This window comes from Colossoma macropomum, unplaced genomic scaffold, assembly GCF_904425465.1.
Source record: "Colossoma macropomum unplaced genomic scaffold, Colossoma_macropomum, whole genome shotgun sequence".
NCBI lineage: Eukaryota > Metazoa > Chordata > Actinopteri > Characiformes > Serrasalmidae > Colossoma > Colossoma macropomum.
In genome coordinates, this window is record NW_023494805.1 from 6,055,974 (window position 1) to 6,082,411 (window position 26,438).

General features: G+C 39.5%; 1 protein-coding gene across 6 annotated transcripts; it reads right to left on the minus strand.

The window, feature by feature from the left end:
• Positions 1-3,004: 3,004 nt before the first annotated feature.
• Positions 3,005-25,627, minus strand: LOC118825941 (zinc finger protein 470-like). Of its 6 annotated transcripts, XM_036596807.1 has the most exons (9): positions 24,247-25,627; positions 22,874-22,976; positions 21,672-21,792; positions 11,787-11,882; positions 10,134-10,212; positions 9,913-9,970; positions 9,675-9,732; positions 6,912-7,098; positions 3,005-5,694 (listed from the first exon to the last, which is right to left on the minus strand). In XM_036596807.1, the coding sequence occupies exons 1-9, from the start codon at positions 24,511-24,513 to the stop codon at positions 4,069-4,071; spliced, it is 2,595 nt and encodes an 864-aa protein (XP_036452700.1). In that variant the 5' UTR covers positions 24,514-25,627; the 3' UTR covers positions 3,005-4,068. The 6 variants fall into 6 exon arrangements, with proteins under 6 accessions (XP_036452700.1, XP_036452704.1, XP_036452701.1 ...); XM_036596811.1 differs by lacking the exons at positions 21,672-21,792; positions 22,874-22,976; positions 24,247-25,627 and adding exons at positions 13,851-14,271; positions 18,689-18,748; XM_036596808.1 differs by lacking the exons at positions 21,672-21,792; positions 22,874-22,976; positions 24,247-25,627 and adding exons at positions 13,851-14,271; positions 17,324-18,670.
• Between the last annotated feature and the right edge of the window lie 811 nt (positions 25,628-26,438).

The window sequence follows — 26,438 nt, forward strand, 5'->3', positions numbered from 1 at the left end:
CCACAGAGAACAGCATTCATATAAGATATCCAGTGCAGCATGATAGTCGCAGCCTCACAGTAAATCTGAACTACTCTAGTACTGATCCAGAGAAGCCATCATTTTTTTTTTTCATGGGGGACTTTCTTTGTCTATATGAGAAATTTTGCATGAATTTCCAGTACAGAGATCTAACCCAAGATCAGCAGAAGAAAGCAGGGGCATGTGAACATTAAGCATGTGCAACCACCATACAGATTCCATAATGTCCAATGTTATTTTAACAAATTTTGGCCCTAGACATGCCATAACAAATTTAAAATGCTGGTCGCGTAGTGTTATACATATACATACTATACCACTATAACAACTGATTTTACTTTAACAACTATTTTAACAAAAATTTATTTTGTACATTACACATTATTTTAGGAATTCTGTGAACAAGAAGGAATTATATAATAGCTGTCTGTACAAAACCTCATATCTCCATACTCATAACTTTACAGAAGAAAAACACATGAGGAATGAAAGATACATTAATAAAGAAACAGATTAAGTGCATATGAATGCGTATGTTTAACTTTGGCCACAAAAATGATACTAATACTTGTGAAGTTGCTGTGTTAGTCTGTAGGCCTCCTTTGTTCTCATCAACTCAGGCTTTGTGTAATTATAGCTAACCCAATTAAAAAAAAACCTCACAAATGCACACAAATACATACAGGCACAGGCATTCCAGACTTTGAATGACAACATGTAAAAAGGCAAGCATTATTTATAAAGAAATACTTACTGGCAGTGAGGCATACATGTCAGTGGCAGCCCAGTTTCCCATGAAAGTATTTCCATTCTTACTGTCCATAAAGGCAGAATTTCCCCATTTGAAAATAAACACAAATACAGTAAAAATAACAAGGATTTCTTTTTTTCTTTCAAATAGTAGTTGACATGCTATGAGATGGTTTGGAGAATAAAATTTGGTTCCAAATTTCTCCTGGTCATCTCCAGCCATCACACAGATTTGTTAAGTATTATCACCAGCACACCTGATAAAACATCATAAATTATTTATTAGTCAAACCAGGGTAAGAATCGGATGAGAACTAGAAAGTGATTGACAGCTTACTTTCCATTAAAGTTTATTTCTGTTTTAACTGATAATAAAGGCAGAATTTCTCATTTGAGAAACTTACAGAGTTGCTGTTGCACTCTTCAGGATATGTTTTAGTGACTGGCACCACTTTGCATATACAAATTGTATCATTGAACCACAGCCATGTCAGAATGTCATGTTTTCATTCACTCACACACACATCCAGTCAGAACGGCCATTAAATACAAGTTATTAATTTTTCAGTGCCAAAACAAAAGCACAAAGTACTGTACAAAAACAGGGAGAAAATTAGATCTGCAAAATTGTGCATCTGGGCAATGAGTAGTTTTTTTCCTCAGAAAAACACAACAATAAATACAAATAATATTACTACAACAAGTAGTGATTTTGTGTCAGTGTATTGGTTCAGTCATTTCCAAACCTCTCCTTGGGGAAGCCCAATATTATTTGCAGTTATCATCCAATACCTGGTTTATCTAATCAATCCTTCATTAAGCCAAATGAAGTGTGCTGGTGATAGAATTTAACAATTCATGTGACGGTTAGAGGCACTGAAGAGAAATCAGGAACCAGACTTTGCTCTTCAAAGTAGATCACAATATATCAACTACTTTTGAAGAAAAAATCTGGTTAAAAAATCTGTATTCATGTTTATTCGCAATTATTCGTATGATACAGCGGCTGCTGCTGTGTCTGATCCACTCGTACCAGTGCAACACACACTAACACGTCGGTGACATTGCAGTGCTGAGAATGAACCCCCACCAAAATAATACCTGCTCTGTGGTGGTCCTGTGGGGGTCCTGACCACTGAAGAACAGGGTGAAAGAGGGTAACAAAGTATGCAGAGAAACAGATGGACTACAGTCTGTAATTGTAGAACTACTAGTGCTCCTATTTAGTGAGTGGAGCTGATAAAATGGACAAAGAGTGTACATACGAGGAGGTGGACTTAATGAAGCAGCCGATAAATAATTAGATAACCATTTAATGTAAAAGCACCAGTCATGTGAAACTGATCATCCAACTTTTCACCACCCAGCACAGAGAAGTCAATGTGTTTCTTTGCTGTTTGTATTTGCATTACCAGTTACACAACAGAGCTAACAAAAGGTCTACAGTTGACTAGATTTGCATCTGGAGTTTGTTGGATTTCCTTCCACACAGGGACACAGGAGGTGTCAATATCGGTAAAACAGGTCATAATTGGACTGAAAAATCTACACAAACAAATCTGAGACAGAACTAAAATAACAGTGTGTTAAAATAACAGTTATCAAGAAACAAAAATATCCTGGTTAATTTAGAAAAATCAAGTGACATGGTAGACCAGGCAAGCAGTCTTCATGGCTAACCAAAGAATACTTTCAAACATGAAATCAAAATATTGGCACTGTAATGTCTAAAAACACTGGTAAAATATGGTGAATAATGTTGAACTTATATATTAACTTCATAAATTTTTGACTTTTAGTCCAACAGACAGTTAAAATGTGCCATGTCCCTATAGGGTTGTTCCTACAATTGAAATGATGGATGTAGGCGGTATAATCATAATCCTTCAGGTTTTTCACATTGTTTACAAGTTTGAATTAAGGGATTTCTTAAAAAGACATTTTTTTTTCAGAAAACTAAGTTCTGATGAGAAAACAGGCTTATAAGTCACATAATAATAAAACATTTGCTTTTTTATAAGCAAAAAAAAAGAAAATCAAACTAGAAATGGGACATATCCTTTACATAATCTGGCTGTACTAAGATGTACTAAGAGAGACATTCTAGGTCAGTCACTTCATGAAAACGTCTTGATACAGGCAACAACTTGCCTGAGCTTGACCAACACGACTTTTAAAAAGGACCAAAAAGGCACCGAAAAACAGATGAAAGAGTAACTTCTAGTGGTTTAACCATTCATTACACTCATTATTACAGAAAGAGCTTTATTTTCAGGTTTTATTTCACTACATGTTTTTCTTGAGGATGAGTAATAGCATCAATGTTATTAATCGTTTGAGACACTACCTTTAAGAAAGTAAGGGATCTTTGGCAAGACTGAAGTATAAGAATCAGTGAGGAACTGAAGTAAATGCCGGTCCAGTATCTGGTCCTGCAGTAACAGAGGTTTTCAAACAACAGCAGCAACAGTGCAAGACAGCGACTGTTAAAACATACAGCGATGTACATTTATGACATCAAGTGGTAGCAAACTTTCAGTTAGTCCGTTTGTACTTTTGCCAGTTCCTGTTCAGGTATTTTAGTGAAATACTCTTGCAGTTTTAGACAGTTCTGGGTCACATTTTGATCAAGCACCAGCTTTCATATTCCTTGGACAAACTACACGTCTGAAAATTTAAAGGGGAATTCCACTGATTTTCCAGTATTTCTGCATTAATAAACCACTAAGATAAACAAAGTCATTCAGAGTGGTTTGGTGTGAAATGCTCTGTTCTAGAGAAACTTACTGAGTCAGAATTGTTCACAGTGGTGGTGATAGGAACCAGACGTCTGAAGAGTTTCATGCCTCTAAAAGCTCCCTCACCTGAATAGGGTGTTTAATGTCTGAGACATTGTATTAGAACAGTTTGAAGATGCTTTTTGTTTAAAAAACATTTTTTTCAATCCACTCATTGTGGATAAGAACATGCAGGGTGTAATAAAGGAAAACAGTCCCCAAAGAACAGATTTACCACTATTTTACCCTCTTCAAAGTTACTAAACTTATAAAACTTAGATGTGTAGACTCACTAGTGGTTTTGGATAGTACAGAAAATGGCTATATTTGCAACCCCTGGTTCCCATCACCACCATGTAAAGAAATCAGGGTTGCCAAGTTACTTTACAATGAGCAATTTCACATCAACCCACTCTGAATGACTTCTCAACAACCGAGATATGCAGGAAAAGCTGAAATATCTGTTAATATTCCCCTTATTTTCTTACAGTGCAGCCAAGCATTCAGTGTCCGCTTTGAATCAGTGGTCATTATCGACCGTGCATTTCTGTCTTCTCCCTTGTTTCTTCCTCCTCGCTTTCCTCTTGCGGCCTCTTTTCTCCTTCTCTTCGTCAGCGTCTGACTCTTCAGTCTCTTCCCAATAGTCCAGGTCTGGATCAGGCTGCACATTGTCCTCCTCCTCTTCATCCTCCTCCTCCTCAAGCTCCAGCTCCACCTCCAGCTCCTCAGTAGCCGCAGCCTTGGAAGAGCGCTTCCTTGCTCGCTTTTTACGCTGGTCTTTGTTTGCTGAGTTCTTCGCAGGTCTACCTTTGTGTTTGTTCTCCTCCACCGGCACAGAGGTGGAATCGCTGCCGTGATGCCGCTGCAGGTGGTTCCTCAGGCTGACGTTGTGGTTGAAACATTCTCCGCACTGCTCGCACATGAAGGGCTTCTCTCCCGTGTGGAGCCTCATGTGGGACTTCAGGTGACCAGCCTGGTTGAAGGAACGCTCGCAGACCCCGCACTTGTAAGGTTTCTCTCCAGAGTGGATGCGCATGTGTCTCTCGTATCTTTGAAGGGAAACAAACGTCCTGTTACACGTGTGGCAGACGTATTTCTTCCGACCTCTGTGGCTCTTCAGGTGTTGATTACGGCTAATAAAGTCTTTGAACTTCTCGGGGCAGTCTGGGCAGTTGTAGGTCAGCTCATCTTTGCTGTGAGTCTGCTCATGTTCGAGTTTGGACATCTTTGTATTAAACACCATCATGCAGTACTTGCAAATGTGTGTGTAGTCTCCGTGCAGTCTGCGGTAATGCACCTTCTGGCCGATTTTGGTAGCGAAGCGTTTGCGACACAAATGGCAGGAAAAGGGTTTGGTCTTGTTCTCGCAAACATGGCCCTTTTTGTTGGGGTCAGTGTGCACCCTGTATGTCTTATTACAATCCTGGCAGATTGTGCGTTCATAAAAGTGTTCTGTGGCACCGTGCACGTCCATAGCATGCTTATGAAAACTATGAATGTCACTAAAATGAACAGAGAAACTGCAGCTCTGGACACTGTCTTCCGCACCACAGTGCGCGCAGCCATAGATCTTCTGGTGCCGCCGAAGTCCACAGTGCATATTTGCAACAGCTCCACAGTCCTCACACCAAACTACCGGTTTAATGGTGTTCTGAAACACCTTCGTCTTGGATGACTCAGTCTCAGAAAAATCTTCATCTGAGCTGTCCATGGGTTCGTACGAGCTCGACAAGCTCTCGGAATCATCTTCAGAATCGTCTGCCTGGTCACTTTCAACATCCTCATCAGGAAATTCTTCTTTCTGATCAGTCAAGCAGATGTGGGATGGTTCAGCTGTCTCATTATTTGCGGACGCACCATTAAAACCTGCCTCATCAACACTGTCCTCTTTTTTTACTGAGGAAATTGGAAGAGTATCCTCATACGTCTCCATCAAGAGACTCCCCGCTTCATTCTCACGATCACATTCAATTTCTTCTTTTACTACAAAAGTTGTGATTTCACTCCTAGCACCTGCCTCTTCCTGCACAGCATTCACAGACGTTCTGTCCTGATGCGTCTGCGTTAAGAGACTGGTCTCCTGAGCCTTCTGCTCAGGGTTCAAGAGGTCATCACACTTGACATTTGTCAGATGCACATCAGGTACCTGGAGAGAAGACAAAATAATAAGCTAAGAGAACATAGAGGGGAAAATCATATAGAACTACTGAATACTTTCCAAGAAACAAAGCTGGTTAAACTGCCATTAAAGGTATATTTGGATATAATTTTCATAACAAATAGACCGACGACTGCAATCGGGATGCAGTGTATGCAAGTACAACTCATGTAGTGATGCACAGCTCCAGGTATTCTAGAATCTCTGGATTTCCTTTGACTCTCACTTCATATTAATTAAGGCCGCACCAGATCCATGGAGAAAAGGATACAGCAGACGTTAAACCATATTACGTGTAGTTTAACCACTTTGACTTGCTACATGTCATAGAATGCATGTTCAATAGTTATCAGCTACAGATAGCTGTTATTGCCTTACAGAATGTGGCCACAAGCTGGAACACTGTTAAAGCAAACTTTAAATGCCACTGCCACCAAATTGTTTTTAAAGACAACCTAATATTTGGGGGCAGCACTGGTAGACATTTCATTAAATGAAAAGTCCAGTCAGATCAAAAAAATGTGTTTTATTTAAATAAAGAAAATGCATAATAATAAACAAAAATATGTAGTACTTACTTGGGGAAAACAGCAACCAGTTACCTAGCAAGCTAACGTTAGGTGAAGTCTAGGCTAATTGCATCTAGGCCTGTTTCTATCATGAAATTGTAGCTGACAATTAATTGCCATATAAATAACTGTGGTTAGCAATTGTCTGTTTTTGTTCACTGTAAGCAACTATTAAAGAATAAACCTAAAGTGGCCAAACTGGCCAACTTGCTTTCTAACTGTTGATACTTAACAGCTCCCAACTCACAACAGACACAAGCAGAGATCAAATAAACATATACCCACCTCTGCTCTCTAAACATACTATAACACCATTTAGAAGTTTCGTTGTTTCTGTAAAAATGATGACTGTCAATGAATGCAATTTCTGCACTGAGCCTCAACCCAATGCATAAAAAGCAAAATTCTAATTCTGTTTGAAACAAACATAAGTGTTAAGAATACCTATGGAAAACAATTGCCATCAGCTAAAACAACTGCGACCAGCATAAATACTTGCAATAAGGTGTTTATTTAATAAGATTCATTACACTAACCAGTTTTTAAGCATTTTAAGATGCATTTGGATTTTTTCCACACATATGAAAACTGGTTATAGTGTTTAATGAAAGGGAAAAAAACCCTCCCCTGACATACCTTGTCTTTTGGCATTTGAACGGTTTGAGCAGTCCATACTCTGCAGTTAGAGCAGATCAGACACTCCTGTCGGAGAGAGAGATTTCCTCCTTTGCCTTTCCCCTGAACACTGCACTCACTGGAGCACTCCAAACAGCGAAACATCAGCAGCACCAAAACCTCTTTATTTAAATTCACATAACTGCTCCTGTAACACAAAACACATGACAAACACGTCATGATAGTTTCCCTCTAGCGATACTAAACATTGAGTCGATTAAACATTTCTACCTACTCATCAAACTGTTCTCAAACCTATGCAATATCCCAACCTCTCTATTTAATTAAGGGATATCATGCAAACTGAGGTCATGATGGTTGAAAACTGTGCTTATGAAAGCTTTTATTTGTTGTGTAGCTCCAAGGATTAGCTGTGACCAAACATATGTACGCTGACATATAGTTGACTTGTACGCTACTATGTTGGTACATGGTAACAGGTGAGGATATTATATCACCATATAAAAGGAGCATCTAAAGGCTCAGTCTTTGCAAGCAAAGATGGGTCATGGCTCAGCACTTTGTGCCAAACTTTATGAGAAAACTGTCACAGTTCAAAAAGAACATTTCTCAATGCAAGATTGTAAAGAATTAGGTCTTCCACCATCTACCATACATAATATTGTGAAAAGATTCAGGGAATCCGGAGAAATCTCAGTCTGTCTAGGGCAAGCCCCACGAGCCTTCAGACACCATGTCATGAGAAACCATCACACTGCTGTTTTAAACACAGCCACATGGGCTCAAGAGTACTTTGGAAAACTTGTCACCTAACACAGTCTGTCAGTGCATCAAGAAATGCAACCTGAAATTATATTACACAAGGAGAAAGCTACACATCAAATTCTATCCAGAAACACTGCCTAGTTCTCTGGGCCTAAGCTCATCTCAGATGGTCTCAAAGACAGTGGAAATGTGTGCTGTGGTCAGATTCACATTTCAGCTTGGTTTTGAGAAAACCAGACATTGAGTTCTTTGTGACAAAGACGAAAGTGACCAGCCAGACTTTAATCAGCGAAAGGTGCAAAAGCCAACATCTGTCAAAATGTGGCGGGGCATCATTACCCACGGCATGGGTGAGGTGCATACTTGTGAAGGTACCCTTGATGCAGAAGCATTTACTGGGATTTTAGAGACATATGCTGTCATCAAGACACCGTCTTTTTCCCATGAAGTCCATGGTTATTTCAGCAAGACAATGCCAGGCCTAATTCTTCATGTTGTACAACAAAGAGGCTTCGTAGACACAGCGTGTGTGCTTGACTGGCCTGCCTGCCACTCCTATTGAAAATGTATGGCACATCATGAAGAGGAGAATCAGACGATGACTGTTGAGCAGCTTTAGTCTTGTATCAAGCAAGAACAGGCAAAAATTCCACTTGCAAAACTCTAACAATTAGTGCCCTCAGTTTCCAAACTATTAAAAAGTGTAATTAAAAGGAATGCGATGTTACACAGTGGTACACATGCCTCTGTCCAAACACTTATGAGTGTGCTGCAGGGAACAAATTCTAAATTTGTTTATATTTACAAAATACAATTAAGTTTGTCAGTGAAAAATCTTTTCCTGTACTTTTGTCAGTTACAAGGGAATTAAAAAAATTGAAGCTTTCAAGAGAATTAAGAAGAAAGATTCTTGTTTTTATCTCACAACTTTTCCAAAATAATGGGGTTTGTATATATTAGATGAAAAATAGGGTAAAAGGGGGTCTACAAAATAATGGAAACTCTACATAAAACACTCCATCTTTTTGTCCATTTCATCAGAAACACTCATCATACAGAGTCGTATGAAACGTCCATGACAACAGAAAACAGCTGGTAATCGAAGGCAATGGATTCTATTATCTGTCATTTGAACTTTGCACTTTTGTACTATTATTTAGGGCTGCAACTGTCAACAAATTCTTTGAGAAGCGGGAAAGTTAAGAAGTGTTTCACTTCAAGTTTGTTTTCAGGCAATGCCACCGCCATCTGTGGCCGGGTAGTTCAAGATAGCATAACTGTCCTCTCCCTCTCTCTCTCTGGGTGGGTGGGATGGTCCTCCTTATCCCATCATTGCTCAGCAACAGGGGCATCTGTTAGCTGCTGTAACAGTATTAGAAGTGAATGTTTCTCTCCTAGTGTGTTTAGCTGTCCAATGACTTTGCGTTAACAGCAGATTGAAACAGTGCAGCAGTATTCCACATGACTGTGAGGAAGCACGTGCTAGTCATTACCCCCCCAGCTTGTTGGCATTATTGCCGGGGAGACCTGCTTAGCAGGGGGAAATGGACATAAACAAACTGGGAGGAACTTTGAAGTTAGCTTCTTACTTGAATTTTCCATTCCACCTTAAATGGTACAGGTGCCAGAAGATAACTGCTGCACTATTTAAGATGGGATAGAAAACAAACTATTACTATATTATTATTTTAATTAAGATTCACATTACTATTTAATTACTATAAAATCTTAGACTCTGACACTTACCTGTAGTTTGTTCTGTCAAAACCTTTAGACATTTGTCTCTTATGTACGAAAACCAGTGAGAAATTGTGCAGCAACAGACTGGCTACAGTCTGTAACTCTAAACTTACAAAATGCACATATATTGTAGGTGTTTCTGATAAAACGGTCAATGAGTTTGATGTGAAAGATGTCATAACCCCTTATAGTTTTAAAAATAGCACTACATGTATGACAGCAGGCAAACTTGTACTGTGTAAAATTAAGGCGACATACTCAGATATGTCAGAATTTTCTTCTTCGTCTGGAGTGGAAGACGACCTCATTGAGAAATCTGGAAAAAGACAAAAGCAAAACCAGACAAATGGGTAAATAAATTGAATGGGTAAAGTTATATTAATAGAAATTTCATATTGCTAAGACTGTAATCATTCATTTATATCTTCAACACAACAGCTTCAAATAATAAAGCTACAGCTGTGATAACACTAGACTGGGCAGTGCTGAGGCTCACCTTTTCTGTTGGCTTGTAGAGCTGCCGAAGGCTTACTTGTCATGCTACTTGTTAACTCCTACCACATTGAAATCGTAGAATTAGAAAGAGAAGAATAAACCACACTGATTCCTTGTGTGATCCAGTGTATAATAACTACAAGACATGCATTTTTCTCTAATGCTAATAAACTGAGTAGTTGCTGAACCCCATTAACAGAGAATCTACATAACAGTACTTACCAACTCTATCTCCGTCGGTGCTGTTTGTCCGTTCTGTGGTAACTCACTATCGTCCCCAACATCCGAGGCATAATCCCTCCTTCAGATGCACAAAAGGATAAATGCAACACTGAACCGGTGTATTGTGTACATACAAGATTCTCAAAATACTTTTTAATTATGGATTAAAACAAAACTACGGTACAAGAGGAAGCCAACCATGCAAACTGGGGGTGGGGATCGCTACAGCCCCATGGCATGATACCACGATACTTGGTATCATGCCATGGGGCTGAGAGCCATGGTAAGTGTTGTGATATGACACACTGTGATACACTGTAGTTTATGCAAATTATTCCTCCAAAATAAAGGATTCATTTATCTAATGAAGTTTATATTTTGTTCATCTCATTTCAATCTAGTTAGTGAAGCGAAACATTGTCCCTTGCCTGGACACTCTACATTAGACTGGACACCCTTGCCTTACGTTTACAAATTTAGCAGAGTAGACAAAGCAACATTTACTGTGATTACTTAAAAAACACTTTTATTCACAGCAGTTTACAGTGACAGGTAAATCCAAACCTATGAGTCTTGCCTTATAGCAGTTCTGATTGAGGTCAAACTCGTTTTCCTGCATTGACAGCAAGCGTGTCATCCACTACACCAGCCCCCTCTGTGGATAGTAAGTGCCACTGCAGCACCCCTCAGCCCCCCACCCCTTGTCGATACTTTCACTTATCGAATGAGGACCGTATCTCATTAGATTCCTGTCCAATTTCTAGCTACTGCTGACCTGAACATAGAGATGTGGCTTTGTTCTATTACATTACAGATAACTTGTTAAGAGAGTCGCATTATTATAGTCAATTGCGATTGGTTAGCAAGCATTTCACTTTAACAGCGTTTAACAACATCTACCATTTTCAAACACTTAAAAGAACCAGTTTTACGTATGGCTGAAGCATATTTGATAAACTGAGAAAATGAAAATTTGCGAAGTGGACGTACAGCTTCTGCAGCTCCCTTAGCGGCCCCCAACGCCCCCAGTTTGAGAACTTGGATGTTTGTATATCAAAACTACTTTTAAACATCAAATGCTGGTTTTAAGGACAGGGATTAAGCATAGTCCTGGACGAAATGAAGATTTTCCACTGAGAGGAAAATACAGTCCATGACTAGGCTTAAACTAAGCTCAGGAAACCAGCCCCGAACAGAACAATATCATACTGTATCGTATACACTGTTTCAAATATATATGAAATTATATCATAAAAATATATATTATAAAACAGAAGCAAATGAATCTGTCCCCAGGCTGGACTTTGAACAACCCTGTAATTGGGTCACTAATTAATAAAATCAGTATTTTTGTTTGATAATGACAAGTTATGTTATTGTGCAACATATTGCCACATTTATCTATCTATCCATCCATTCATCAAATATGATGGATAATAAAATAATTTCAACCATTTTTTGCAATGTATAAGGCACATTCGATTGATTAATCAGCATGCCAATCAGTATCAGTAATTCACATAGAATTATGGCTTTGCCTCGTGTTGTGTATTCACGAGCCTGTCCACACATTAAACTAGAGTACAGTTCACAATGACATTTTTTTTTCAGTCTAATCCTTCTTAAACCCAAACAAAGCATATTAGCATTTACCTCTCAAAATCTGAATCCGTTGACTCATCTGTTAAGGTCAATTCAATTCTCGATGCAGCACAGGAAGTGTTTGCCAAGAATCCTCCTTTAGCAAACCTGCAATAGCAACACAGGAATTTACAGCAGAATTTAGATAATAGTCAGTAATGCTGTGTTCACATGTTGGCAGTGAAGTGTTGTTCCACGCCTCATAGCGGTACACGACGCACTGTGGCATTCAGCCATGGAAACATTGCCATGGTGGCAGCGTTACCCGCAAAAATAGATGATTGTCATTGGAGACAATGGTGGCCTTTTTGTACAATACTGGGTACGCCTTCAATTCAACAAGACATTCAGCATTCATGGCTCCCTAAATAAAATAAAACAAAATAAATAGATAAATAAATCTGGTTTGTTCCACTGCCACAGCAGACGGCAATAGCTAGGCAATAATTAAACTCCTGACAGAACGTTCCCTTGGGAGGATTTTCTGTTGCTGATCCATTGAAAACAATAAAATATCCTATTTGCTGTCCAACATGTAAATGCAGCATAAGCATTTATGCTTCACACATAAACTACAAGTAATAATCTAAAATCTAATTAGCCTATTCAGTTTAAAAATAAGAATCAGTAATAAAGATACTAATGTTCATGATATCTAGTTAAAATTTCTTACACGTGAGTGTTACAGAGTCATACACAATAGCTTCCATGATCCCTGTTGGTAATATTGTCATTATCCAGGTTAATGTTTAACATTATTAAATCATTTATAATGATATATATATATATATATATATATATATATATATATATATATACACATACACTATATTCCGTATGTAAAATGGCATGTAACAAAAACATACAGGGGATCTCTGTGTTTGTTCGGTTGGAAAATAAGATTTTGCTAAACTGGCGTATTGACAACATCTACACAAACTCATCCTTTTAACTCTCTATTGAAGAGCAGATCCCATTAACAATTTAATTTGCAATTTGGGCACTTCTTTAAAATGTCATGTTTCCTGACGATCTACATTACCTGACCCAGCCTATCTGGAATTCTGACTTCATCAATATTAGCAGTTTGTGTGTTTGAACATGTTTTTGCTCTAACACTCATGGTCCTACCATCTCCAGTTCATCCCCATAGGGCAAAGTGATGAACCTTCTTACAACACCGCTGACAGCGCTAGTCACTCTGTGCACACCACAGCGGATATCAAAGGCCGCAACATCACATGGATGCTTGTGCAAGTAGAGGAGCACCAACACCCCAACGTATCAGATTCATTAGTAGGACAACAGCAGCGGTTGCTAATGCTCCAGTAACACTTAAAACACGCCCTGCACTAAAAAGTCCCATCCACAGCGAATGTTTGACAGCTGTGCCTTGCTGACAGTGAAAACGCAATTTGAAAACAGTGATGTAAATACATTCTGGCATTCTTTTTTCTTTTTTTATGTCAGTCAGACCCTTAAGATAATTCAGCCTTTATACACAGAAATGCAAATACGCATTTTTCAGTTGAATTTTAAATGAGTAGTGGGCAATATTTAGTGGCATCTAGCAGTGAGGTTACAGAATGCAGCCAGCTGAGCACCGCTCCCTCACCCCTCCCTTTCCAAGCATGTAGTAGAACCCCTATGCAGGGATTTGATTTTAAAATCAGGAAAAAGCTTTTACCAGCCTTGTAAATTGTGAAATTTGTTTAAGTGAGTCAGCTAATTTGAGCACCAAAGCTTTTTTTAACATTACACTAAAATTACTTTCAAGCCACAGTAGGTAGAACTGAGAGGAGAGTGGACCTGAGTGGGCTTTAAAATTTGAATGAATACAACCTCCTGATCCTTCCTCCTCCTTTTTCATTGTACTCCTTCAATGCCCCCCCCCCCACAGAGGAGGCAGACTTCAATCTTTTTGACATGAAAAGTAATGTACAGAAATATCTATTCAGTAAAATGAGTAACATGAGATGTACTCTACGGGGTGTTACTATAACCATTATCATCTTAGCTTTGTGGTTAATTTTTTTTCAAAAATCAAATAAAACATAAATCAAGTGGCGTAATTACCTGTCAAGCAGAAATGTGGCTAACTCTGCATCGGATCTGAAGCCTTTCAGGTCCCGTAGCGCCCTCCACCTCTGAAAAGCTGCTCCAAGGTTTGCCCTTGTTTTATCTCGGGCTCTGTCTAATTCTTTCTTTTTAGCATGCTTTTCTTCATTTGTCTTCTTCTGTTTACATGTCTTTGTTGTGTACGCTGTTGTTGGCAAAATAGGGATGGGTAGTTTTTTACATGCTGGCGGTTCTTTATCTGCCATTGCATTTTTGTTTCCTGAAGCCACCAGAGACTTTATAAATGAGGAGACCTGCCACTGGTTGACATACGAACGGGAAAGCTTGTACTGCTCAACAAGGCGTCTGTTTACGGAGAATGTCCCACCCTCCAAGGAAGAGCCAATCAGTTTTCTGGTTATGCTGCGATCATCCCGCCCTTCAAGAAAAGAAGCCAATCAGTTCGCTGGTCATGCTGCAATCGTCCCATCCTTCAAGAATAAATAATAATTTGATCCTCCATTTGTCAAAATTTGGCTTATCACACTTCCAACAACACAAAATGCGTTTGAGTGGTGTCAGAAACTGGGAAATACAAAGTTTTCCCACTTGTAAATTGAGCCATATTTACAACTAGGGATTCTATATATATATATATATATATATATATATATATATATATATATATATATATATATATATATATACACACATATATATATATAAAACCCTTTGGCCTCTGTATAAATGCAACCAAATGGTGCTCTGATATAATATAACAATATATATATGTGTATATATATATATATATATGTGCACACATATATATATATATATATATATATATATATATATATATATATATATATATATATATATATATATATTGTTATATCAGAGCACCATTTGGTTGCATTTATACAGAGGCCAAAGGGTTTTAACTTGTCACATGAATGAAAAAGCCAGATGTAATAGAGTCCTTTCACGAAGTACTTGCATCGATTAAGATGCTTTGCTGTGGTAAGCGCTACGTTTCTTGGGTCCAGCATCTTCAGAATTATCTGGACGTCTTCTATTTTGACACACAAGTTATTCTGTAAACACTTTGCATGCATCCGCTTAAAGCCATTGTCCAGGAAGCTGCTCTTGAATAACTTGGATATATATATTTTAATCCTTCCTTTAGAAACAGTCTGTTGCATTTCAAAACCCTTTTCAAACGCAGCTCTGATATAATTTAACCCATGTCTTTTTTTCACCCATGTCCTTTGGAGGGCTCCACAGATCTGTGTGCTCTTTACCACAGCAGAGAAAAAGCAGGATATGTATTCTCCAGATCTCCATGCTGTCTTCCTCCGTGTGGTGGGTGTACGTATGAGCAAGCACCCAAACTGAATATTAGTCGTATTTACTAGTAAACAATCTGCTACCCATCTGCACCCGAGCGCAGCTTTATTAGCCAGCACTGGCAGCAGCCACTGATTATTCTTCTTCTTCTTTCTATGTCTTCCAACTGGCGCTATAGCGGAACCAAATTCAAGCTGCCACTTCAACATAAAATCGCAACAGGCACTCACTCTGTAGAGCCAGTGTTTGGTTTGTCTGTATTGTTTGAATTTGATAGACTTCGGCAGTGTCTCAAACGGCTCCCTACATAGTGCACTATGTAGATCTTGAAATAACAGCTCCTTACACCCAAACAGTGCCTAATATGTCAAACAACAAGCCATATTGTATATAAAGAGTACTATTTAGTTACAATTTTCTAACTCACATAGTGCACTACATAGAGAGTAGGGAGCCATTTGAAACTTAAAGCTGCACTTTGTAAGCTTGGCAAATTCAGGGAATTGGTGACCTCTCTGGAGGAAAAAACGTAACTGCATTAGCTATTAGGGGTGGGGGAAAAAATCAATTCTTAGATGCATCGGGATGTGGACGATTCTGAATTGATTCACAAATGTCAAAAATCGATTTTCCAAATATTTCATTTATAACGTAATGTTGACGGAACACAAAAGGTAGAACTTGGAAGTGGGAAAGTGCAGCGCCTGGACAGTCTGATAACAAAAAACACCACTGGATGAGCGAGAAATCCGACCAGCTCCCTCTGCATTAAAAACCAGGTTAGGTCAGGAGTCACAACACAAATGATAAGAAGAGCCATTTTGTCCTTTCAACAAAGTCAAACCACCTTGGGAGCCACAAGATTTAATGCCCAGTATGTCTCAGTATGTGATAATGTCGTACTATAGGCTAAAAAATATGAACGAAAAAGCAGACTTACTCTGCTCTGCTTTAAGCATTAGCTATAGCTGCTTTCCTCACATTTCCCCCAGAAAACCTTTCCTCAAATGCTGAATAGTTTAATGTTTGACGAGCCTGAAGTCGCTTCTTATTCGCCAGTTTCTTGTTTGAATTTTCCCATTCCACCTTACATTCTGCCTGAGGCGCCAGAACGTAAGTGTGGAACCAGAACTGAATAGCCGTCTAGTCCATTTGAGCTTCTACCAAAACACAAACTTTGGCTGCAGCTCGCCCTCCAGAATAAAAGTCCCTGCATGAGGACAGACTATAACAGTTCCTAACCAGCAAAATAACCCAATATTAGCATGCACAAACCTTAAAATAACAGGGTACATATTTATAATGACAGTATAACTGTTGTAGCTTAGTGTTTGAGCGCTATGGTGCACTACATTAACATTTTGATATTGCTTATAGCCTAAATCACCCTATCAGAACATGGCACCAGCATTAAAACTACAGGTAGGATATTTTCATAGCCTGAATCAGCTCATCAGAAAATACTACGAGCATTAAAACTACAGGTAGGATATTCTGAAAGCCTAAATCACCCTATCAGAACATGGCACCAGCATTAAAATTGTAGGTTGGCAGGACATTTTGGCAGCCTAAATCACACCTGAGGCGCCAGATTGTAACTGCTGCACCATTTAAGGTGGAACGGGAAAATTCGAGCAAGAAGCTGACGAATAAGAAGCCAACTTCACCTTATCAGAAAATGATAACTACCAGCATTAAAAGAGTAGAGTTAGGATATTCTGATAGTCTAACTCACCTTATCAGACAGATAAGCAGTAATATCAAAGTGGGCAATACAACAGACTGTACGATAGACTTGAACTAAGGCTGAATTAACATCACAGACACACGTTACTACGCTAACCTACAGTAATGATATCCCACAGGCTCGCTCGATGGGCAGGACAAACTGTTGCGGTCGTCAGTGGAGTGACCTGCTCAGACAGTGTCAGCGAGGCTGTGAGTTGGTCAATAACCTCAGCACGCCGTGAGGGGACTGGGGGGACCTTGTTCTGCAGAGTTATCAAAGTGGGGAAAGTGAGCGAATCTGGAGGAAGATGTTTGACATCTGAGCTCCACAGCTAAACAACACAGCCCTCCTGCCAGTGTCCTTCAAGTTCAAGGACAAGCATTGCCAAGGCTGACCGACCAAACAAAACACTGACCTATTGTCTCTCTCTCCTTCTTCACAGTGCGTGGAGGCAGAAACGAGGACAGACGACACTGTTCGGAATATGAATGGGAAAACTCACACCGCTCAACATGGCGACTGTTTACAGAGAAAGTCCCGCCCTTCAGGAAAGCAGCCAATCAGCTGCCTGGTAACGCCACACGCGGGAAACTCCCCCCGCCCCGTGGCTCTTTTCAGCGAGTCAAATCAAGCGGTTCAGCTCACCCATACGAGCCGACTCTTTCGACTCCCAAACGGCTCTTCGTTCAACAGCACTGTCCGTTTTTTGAGCACCCGAGTTCACAACCTTCGATTACTTTCTAATTAGCTAAAATTACATCATGTACGTTCTGAAACAAATAAAGTTGCAGAAAAAAATACAGGCAAAACCAACCACCAGTCATCAACAAACAAGGCAAAAATCAGAATAACTAGCGAGACACACCTGGAAACAAGGCCAAGAGCTGACTAACAGAAGCAGGTGTTGGGAACAGTGAGGTTGAGAAACCATTTGTTTTGTCTTAATCACAAAAAAGGCTCCTCAATGCGAGTCGGCTCCCAACGTTCACCTAAAAGAGTCGATTCGTTCGCTAACGACACATCACTACCGCGCAGGTGCAGTAGCCAGAACAGCCAGAAAAAGATGTGTTTTTGTGCGTTACTGAACGCTACAATCTATTGCTGGGTTTTTGTCAGGTTTTATCAATCATTTCAAATATGTTTTGAAACAGTAATCCGGTCTTCAGTCTCGAGTATTTAAGTCTCTCCCCATTCTGGTGCCGTATTTACAGAAACACCCTAACTTTACCTCTGAAACCCTATCACCATGGCAACTTCAGCTAGGACCGAGTTTAGGACAGCAGCTATTACAGAACAACATGTAATTCTGACAGAAAGCGTTTAACATTGGTACTGCAGTCCAAATTAAAGTGTTGGAGAGAGTCATCTGCCCTGCCCTCGCTCCTTCCCTCCTCCTCTTCCACTCCCACACTCGAAGCTCAGCCGGGTTGCCAGATTGACGACACTGAACCCACTAAACTTTGACAACAGCAAGCGACGACGACGAGTCAACCACTGTAAGCGATCAGCTAATGTAGCTGATGTATACGCTTGCAGTGTTTTTACTGTTTGCAAATTATAAAACACCTCGTGTTTTTTTTTAAACTCTGTCAGTGTTAGCTAACATTAGATGCATAACTGGTTATGTACAGCCAAATCTAAGCCCCCCGTTATCCCGAAAACAAAAGCCCACTGCTCCGACAATACACGCCCTGGATCTGGAGTTACTGTTTTCCAGGCCCCGATAACATACCGCTCAATTTGACACAGATTACCAGGTTATCCGAAGCTCAGTGCTCACCTGTTCAGGAGAAAATCAGCCAGCTCGGCATCTGACTTAAAGTCCTTCTGGGCTCTAAGCTGCCTCCATCTTTCAAACGCATCGCCAATATTGACTCGCGTTCTGGCGCGTCTCTGGTCATGGAGCTTTTTAGAGGGATGCCGAGGCTTTTTAGGTCGGGTAGAGTCTAAAGGTGTCTCTGTTGATCCGGCTCGTTTGCTTGCTTCCATGGCTGAACCACGCTGTGTTTGCCTGTCAGTGTGTGTTCCACATCTGGCAACCCGGGGAGTCGAAATGGTACTGGGAAGCGGGCAGTGGGCGGGACCACAGGCCAAAACACAAACAGACTTGAAGGAAAAAAACAGGCCCCCAGCTTACAGGGCTTGGACACCACAGGACCATTTGAGAGAAGCTCCCTGCTGAAAAAAGGGTTCTGTTGGTTCCTGGTGGAGTCCAGTGGTCAGTATTTTGTTTAGTGTTTGTCCTGATGGGTTGATATCACAGTGTAAAGGACTCTAATGGTGTTAACAGGTGTTCTAGGACTGATTTCAGATGCTTTTGTGGTTTCCTAATGGGATCTAAAGGTGCCCTACAGGAAGTGGTCACTCATGGTATCCATTTAGCCAATTCCCATTAGAAAACAAAACCATTGGTTTTAAAGGTCTTTTTTTTTTAAACAGGGTTCCCTGTTCAGTTCCATTCATTTCAGGCTGATTCAGTGATTTCAGTCCAATAATAAAGGCATGTACATTGTTTTAGATCACCTCAGAGCTTCTACAGTGACTGGACTGTGTCATTTGATCCGCAGGCCTGTCGGTCACTTTATAGCTTCAAAATAAATACTTTTCTGTGACCGTATAGAAAATGATGAGAATAAAGCTGTGACTCCAAACACTGCGCTGTAATATCTGAAGTAGAAGCTTCTCAATTATATAAAACAGTGGTTTCAGTGTATAATAATAATAATAATAATAATAATAATGACACAGCAAACAAAATTCAATGCTTAATGTTGTTTAGTACACCAAAAATAATTTATCAATAAAGATAAGCAATCACATAATTTCAAAAAAGTGATTTTTTATCATTTTAAAATTTTATTATTTCTTTTTCATTTTATTATTTTTATGTACCTTTTTTTAACTATGTATACATATGTATTGATATATGCTTTTATAATGTATAATAATAATAATTGCACTATTTATAATTATTATTAAAATTGTAAAATACATATATAAAGGATTAAATAATAATAATAATTCAAGATGATTTTATTATTATTATTATTATTATTATTATTATTATTAACCTGGTTATTTTAAAATGATGAGCTTTTTAGAAGGATGCCAGGGCTTTTTAGGTCAGATAGAGTCTGTTATCTCTGTTGATCCAGTTTATTTGCTTGCTTCCATGGCTGCAGCGGGCTGTGTTTGCCAGACAATTTGTTTCATATCTGGCAACCCAAGGTGTCGAAATGGTACTAGGAAATGGGCAATAGGCAGGATCACAAGCCAAAACACAGACAGACACCAGTGTTTACCCTCATTTTCTCTCTCACTCGGTCAAACTCCTTTCTGCCCTCTCTTTTTTCTCTTAGCTTCTCGTTTTCTTAGGCAGTTTTGAGGTGAAGCAGTTGTTCGGTGCAATTGGGACTTTCAGTGAAAGGACAGGCTGCTCTGCCTTGTCCATCATATATATCAGCATCTCGCCTGAAACCCAGGTTTAGCTAATATCAAAAGTGCTGTAGTGCAATGAAACCTGCCTCTCTGCACAGGAGAGTCTGCCTCAGGGTGGCACTGCAGCCTAGCAACTGTAACTACGCCCAGGACACCTCTATAATATGCTGTAGCATATTTGTAAATCTGAAAACTTGCCAAATTTCCCAAGAGTTTGGTGGAAAGAATTGTTATTCATCTCTCAAACTAAAGACAAAAGAGGAGATGTGTACACGCTCAATTCATGTGTAGAAGAGCGCATGACCAAACCAGAAGAGAGCATTTCCAAAAGCAGAATTGTGAAACCAAACATTTTGTTGCCATTGAAGTATCAGTGCCGCTGGTGAATGAGTTAGAAGTCAGCCAACGCTGGAGTAGCCAGCCAACATGGTACCCCCCAAATACTAGAGGGTATTTTGTGCATTAAGTCATAAAACTATGGCTTCTACACTCAGATAGTGCACTACATGTCGTGCATCTTATGGCTGAATCCCAAAAGGCTTTCTATTACACATATAATACACTATTTGAGAGCAGATGTCGTTATTTAATGACATAAATAGTGTACTATGTAGGGAGTAGGGAGTCAGCTGAGACTGAGCCAAGATACTCACCCACTAGTGGTTAAGTAGGTTAACTACAACAACACTGGAAGGACCATTTTTCACTCAGATTTGATGAATAAGGGCCAGTGTGTTCACATACCTGTCCAGCAGAATGTGTTAACTTATTTCACTTAGAAAATCAAAGGAATATGCCATTTGACCAGGGATGCCCAAATATTTGCATACAAGTGCATTTGATGGCACTACCGAGGGCTATATTGGTGTAGAGTAGTGGGTAACACCTCTGCCTTTTACACTGTAGACTGGGGTTCAATCCCTGCCTGGGTAAGCACCCTACAATATACCAGAGTGAGTCCTTGGGCAAGACTCCTAACACTACCTTCACCTACCTGTGTAAAATGATCAAGTTGTATGTCGCTCTGGATAAGAGAGTCTGCCAAATGCTGTAAATGTAAACGTAAACAAGTACTGTATGGAAATCAGGCATTAATGGACATGAAGTCATGGCATTCTTAAAAATGAGCTCTCTTGTTTCACCATCATGTAACATGTACTAAAGCAAAACAAGCTTAAAATAGATCTGATTTTATGTCACGTTAGATGCATGAGATTAGAGAGCTCGAAGATCTCATCATTAAATTTGCACCAAACTTCATGTATTACTGCCCAAAGTGTAGCTTAGCAGATGTACGGTACACATGCACACACACAAAAACTTACTTCTTCTCCATGCGGAGCCGCTTCGCTGGTGCTGAGGTGAACGGGGGGTCGAGGCTGGTGTCGAAATTGTCCTCGGAGAGGGTCACGGTCACAGAGCATCCCAGAGGCTTTACCTGAATGGCTAACGTTACAGCACAAACATTTCAAGTCAAATCTCTGCAACACAACACAAATGTGTAAAGTTACATTTAAAATTGTTTAAAGATAAACTGTTAAAAATTACATAAAATGTTAGGCCCGTCACAGTTACTTAATCGCCTGATCACAATTAATTAAGCTGACTGAACCATGGTAAAGTTACACTATGTATGATTTGGGGATTTTTGAGTCCTCTCTTGAGGTAATGTGTACTAGAACGTGCTTTGGAGCCCTTCACCGAGCAGATGAATCGAATGTTTGCGATCAAATTGAAAGAGAATTAAAAGAGAACTCGGTCAAAACTTGCTGAAGGATGTGTCTTCTGAGGATGTGAGTGAATTATCTACTATTGTCATCACATCTTTCTTCACTATAATGTTGACTTTGTATTTGAGACCTAAACATCGAGCTGGACCTTCTTTTTGAGTCTGTGTGTGACATTAATACGTAAAGATGTATGACGTGGTCTGAAAAGTTATGATTATTAATTAATTAATTTATTATTAGTAGTATTATTATTAGTTCAGGCTTTACAGGAAGACCCACAGCAGCACATGCTCACACATTTTAGCCTGTTTTTTTCCTCCTAACTCAGTAATGCTGCTCTTTCAATTGTAATAAAAAATCTTACAGCTTTAAGTTGACTGCAATCACTTTCCACAGTCGTTAGCTTTCACAGTCATGTTTACGTTGCTACAAACTGAATGTGAACTGGGTGCATGTTCATCAGTTGGTTTTCGGCAAATTCATGTAAATAAAAAGAAGCAAACACACAGAGGTGCATCATGGATCTCACAAAACAAAAACTTAAGATGGGTAATGTTTGTTTATTGTGGCTTGAGTTTTGTCTGTTGTCAATTCAGGAGCTAATAAGTACCAACAGTTATGAAACAAGATAGCAAATCAGCCACTGTGGCCACTTTAGGTTTGTACTTTAACAGCTGCAATGAAGATGCAATGAACAAATAGACCATCACATCTTTAATTACAACTACTTATATGGCAATTAATCATCAGCTAAAATTTCATGATTGTCATTTCATTCCTGGCCCAATGTTAGCTACCTTTACTCCGTCGTTTGGGTCTCGGAGATGAGATCATCACTTGGACACCAGCATTCTTGGTAGATGGACATTCACACTGGCAGCCTTCTTCTCGTGTTATCGGCTGCACCGAAGAGCAAAGGCAGACGTTAGACAACGTTAGGCAACAAAATATTAGTTATGTGTTTAGGAGTGTGATGTGGCAAAAATACAAAATCGTAAACATTTTCATGATATACGTCACGATATTTTGTTTTTCTGAGATTGGATACATTGGAACAGACTAAATTTCTAGTAGTATTTAAAAAATACTATCAGAAACTATGAACACAGTTATTTCTACTCAGTATGTCTCCATAAATCCAATTAAAGTTTCCCAGTTTAAAGACTGTTCGAATATAAACTGAAGCATAAACTGAAGTTTCTGCACTTATGAAATTTACAACTTTAACCATTTAACTTGTGATATATACATAGTACTGTGCAAAATGTCTCAGACCACCCTTCGTTTATTGAATTTCCAGTCAAAAACAACCATTAAGTACAAATAATTTATTTTTCAGAAGATATTTCTGAGTAAATTAAATATAAGATAATCCACATGCATAAGCAAGTGGAAAATCAAGCCGCTTCAGATCTGAAAACATCCACAGGTGTTTCTGTCCATCCTTCCACTGTGAGAAGACCACTCAGCTCTGTGGGTCTGAAAGGATGTGTAGCTGTTCAAGAAGAACCTCACTGAGAAAAGGAGACGGACACATCAAACAAAGAAGCTGAACAATGGACTGACCACCCCATCACAGTCCAGACCTCAACATCACTGAATATGTTTGATTACTTCAGAAAATGATCAACCAGCTTCTAAGACTGAACTTTGGAGGTGTGTCTGCAGATTTACTTGAGGAACTGAAAGGAGGTCTATAACAAAGTCAACATGTGGACAAGTTAAATACTGAAAAAAATTGTATACTTAGTTGTTCAGGTTTTTGTGTAATTTTCTGTGAAACATTTATATATTTGAGCCCCTCCAACGATAAACCATATAATAACCTTTTCACCTTTTTTGGATCATCAGTTACTTTGTTTTCTATTTTATTTTGTATGACCTTTTATATTAAAAAGCCAAACTATGCTTTATTTACATTTTAGTGATTCCTTTATTTTAAATACAGAGCACCAGACCATGCCATACTAATATGATTTTCACAAAAAATGTCACATATACCGTTTATCGTCGCAAAGGCTCATCCGTTCTCTGCTTTTTTGAAATGCCTTGCCCATTTTGACTGGAAGTTAAATAATGACAGGTGGTCTCTCACTTTTGCACAGTGATGCATTTAAGATGTTATAAGCTAGCGGCCACTGAACAGCAGATTTAGTCTTTTCCTACTCACCTTCTGAGCAGGTGAGGCACCGACTGTGTACACTGATGGGACAGCCGTGTCCGTCAACAACAGAGTGTCGGTGAATCCCATTTCGTGCTGAATCAAATTTCTGAAGCAGTCTGAGGTGAAATGCCTCGAACATAATCTGGAATTCTCCACTATCCCACCCTCTTCAAAATGGACAAACTCCAGCCACCGGGCCCTCAACCACGGCGTTTTGGGGAACGGGAACAAGGGTTTTGGCAGCGAGCATCCGAATACGCACCTTCTGCCCATGCTGATGCTTTCTAGAGTAGCTGGTGTGATCGCGATCTATAGCTCAGCGCTTTTCGCTGGATGATTGGTGGGCGTGGCAGAGGAGGAGGGGTTAATGATATTGTGTAATATTAGTTTCTCTGCCTGCTGGTGCACGGTGATGTAATCAAAAATCAGAGGATGTTTTAGAGGCCGGCAAAAGTCAATACATTTTAACTAACAAGAACTCAGACTCTTAAATCATATGAAATATTGAAGCTTGCTTAACATGACCGAGTAAAAATTGTGAATTGTGGTTGAATTTAACGTGTTAATCAGACATGGTCTCACTTATTTACTATTAAAACGGATTGTTTTAAACTGGAGATGCCGTGCTGATATCTTATATGTACATGTCTGCCTATATGTTTACTTTTATATATTCCAATATATCTACATTTATAAAATGTGGAAATTAGGAGTTGATCTACTTGTATCAGCAATACAAATATATTTAAAATTTGTTTCTAGGCAGCAAAATGCATATATTTCAGCACAGTAATTCAGGGTTATTTACACATTCTGCTCTTCCATATTTGAAATATCAGTCAAAACTAAAACTCTGTCGGATTATCTGCCCACACTGATATGATTCTGATATTATCGAACATCCCCATTTTAAAAAATCATAATTTAAAGGTGAACACAGCTCACCTGCGTTACTCCAGTGTCAATATGGGCAGCAGACTCACTACTGAGATTCACTACATCTGCATTAAACTAATGAAATCTAAACAGAGGCCTTTATTTATGCACAGCTGACTAACCAGCTGAAGCTTTTGCCGGTCCAGCAGATACAGAGTCCCATCAGAATCTGTCCTAAACCCCAAAGTCCCTCCTCAGCTCCTCCATATGAACACAAAGCCAGGCCGGTGATGATGATGGTGCTGATGCGGTTTCAGTCTTTATCCTTCAAACGTCTCCACTCAGGACCACCAACATCCGTCTTCTTCACTGTAACATCGGTTAGACGTCCCTCTGTTGGTAATGAAGACCTTAAACAGCCAAGAGTTTGTTTCAGCCATTAAAAGCCGCCAAAGATCCTCACATTAATCTCAACAACCAGAGAGAAATCAGGCAAAACACTAACAGTATTTCTTCGTCGTGTTTCTGGTGATTCTTACACGCGCAGCTCCCCCAACTGGATTGATGCGCTACTACAACACCAGCAGCAGCCGCAGCACTTCACGCTGTAAATAATATTAAATACTAAAAATAAGTCTGTATTCACGCCATCCATATGTTTCTTGGTGGAACCAATAGCACTTTATTGTCTTCCTTTATACAACATTTAGTTCCGGCCACACAAGCTGATTGGTTATTGGTGTTATTTCACCATAACATCACGGCTTTTTCACAAACACTGTATCACTCCGCTGAGAAGCTGTTGCTAAGCAGCGACTTTGACAGCTGTAGGAGACGCTCAAGCTATTTGAACATTTTTACTTCTTACTTTTTACCACAAACAGAAAATGCACACTTTTAAGGTCACATTGGACCGACAGCCGATTTGGTCAGACTCTGAAGATGAGACGACACTAAAACTGTCATCACCACTGAGCAGCTTTTCAGTCAGCAGCTGAGACGGAAGAACAGCTAAACAACCTGGAATCAGCCAGAAATGAACCCAACGCCATTCGCCGAACTAAATGGGCTGTAAGATGCTTTACAGACTGGCTGGAACAAAACAACATTAATACTGATCTGGCAAAAACTGACAAAACTGAGCTAAACTTGATATTGCGGTATTTTTATGGCTCAGTCTGATTTGTTCAGGCTCTGAAGATCAGACTACACGTTTGGCGAATGGTATTGGGTTCATTTCTGGCTGATTCCAGGTAGTTTAGGTTCTTCTTTCACAGCTGCCGACTGAAAAGCTGCTCAGTGGTGATGACAGTTTGGGAGTT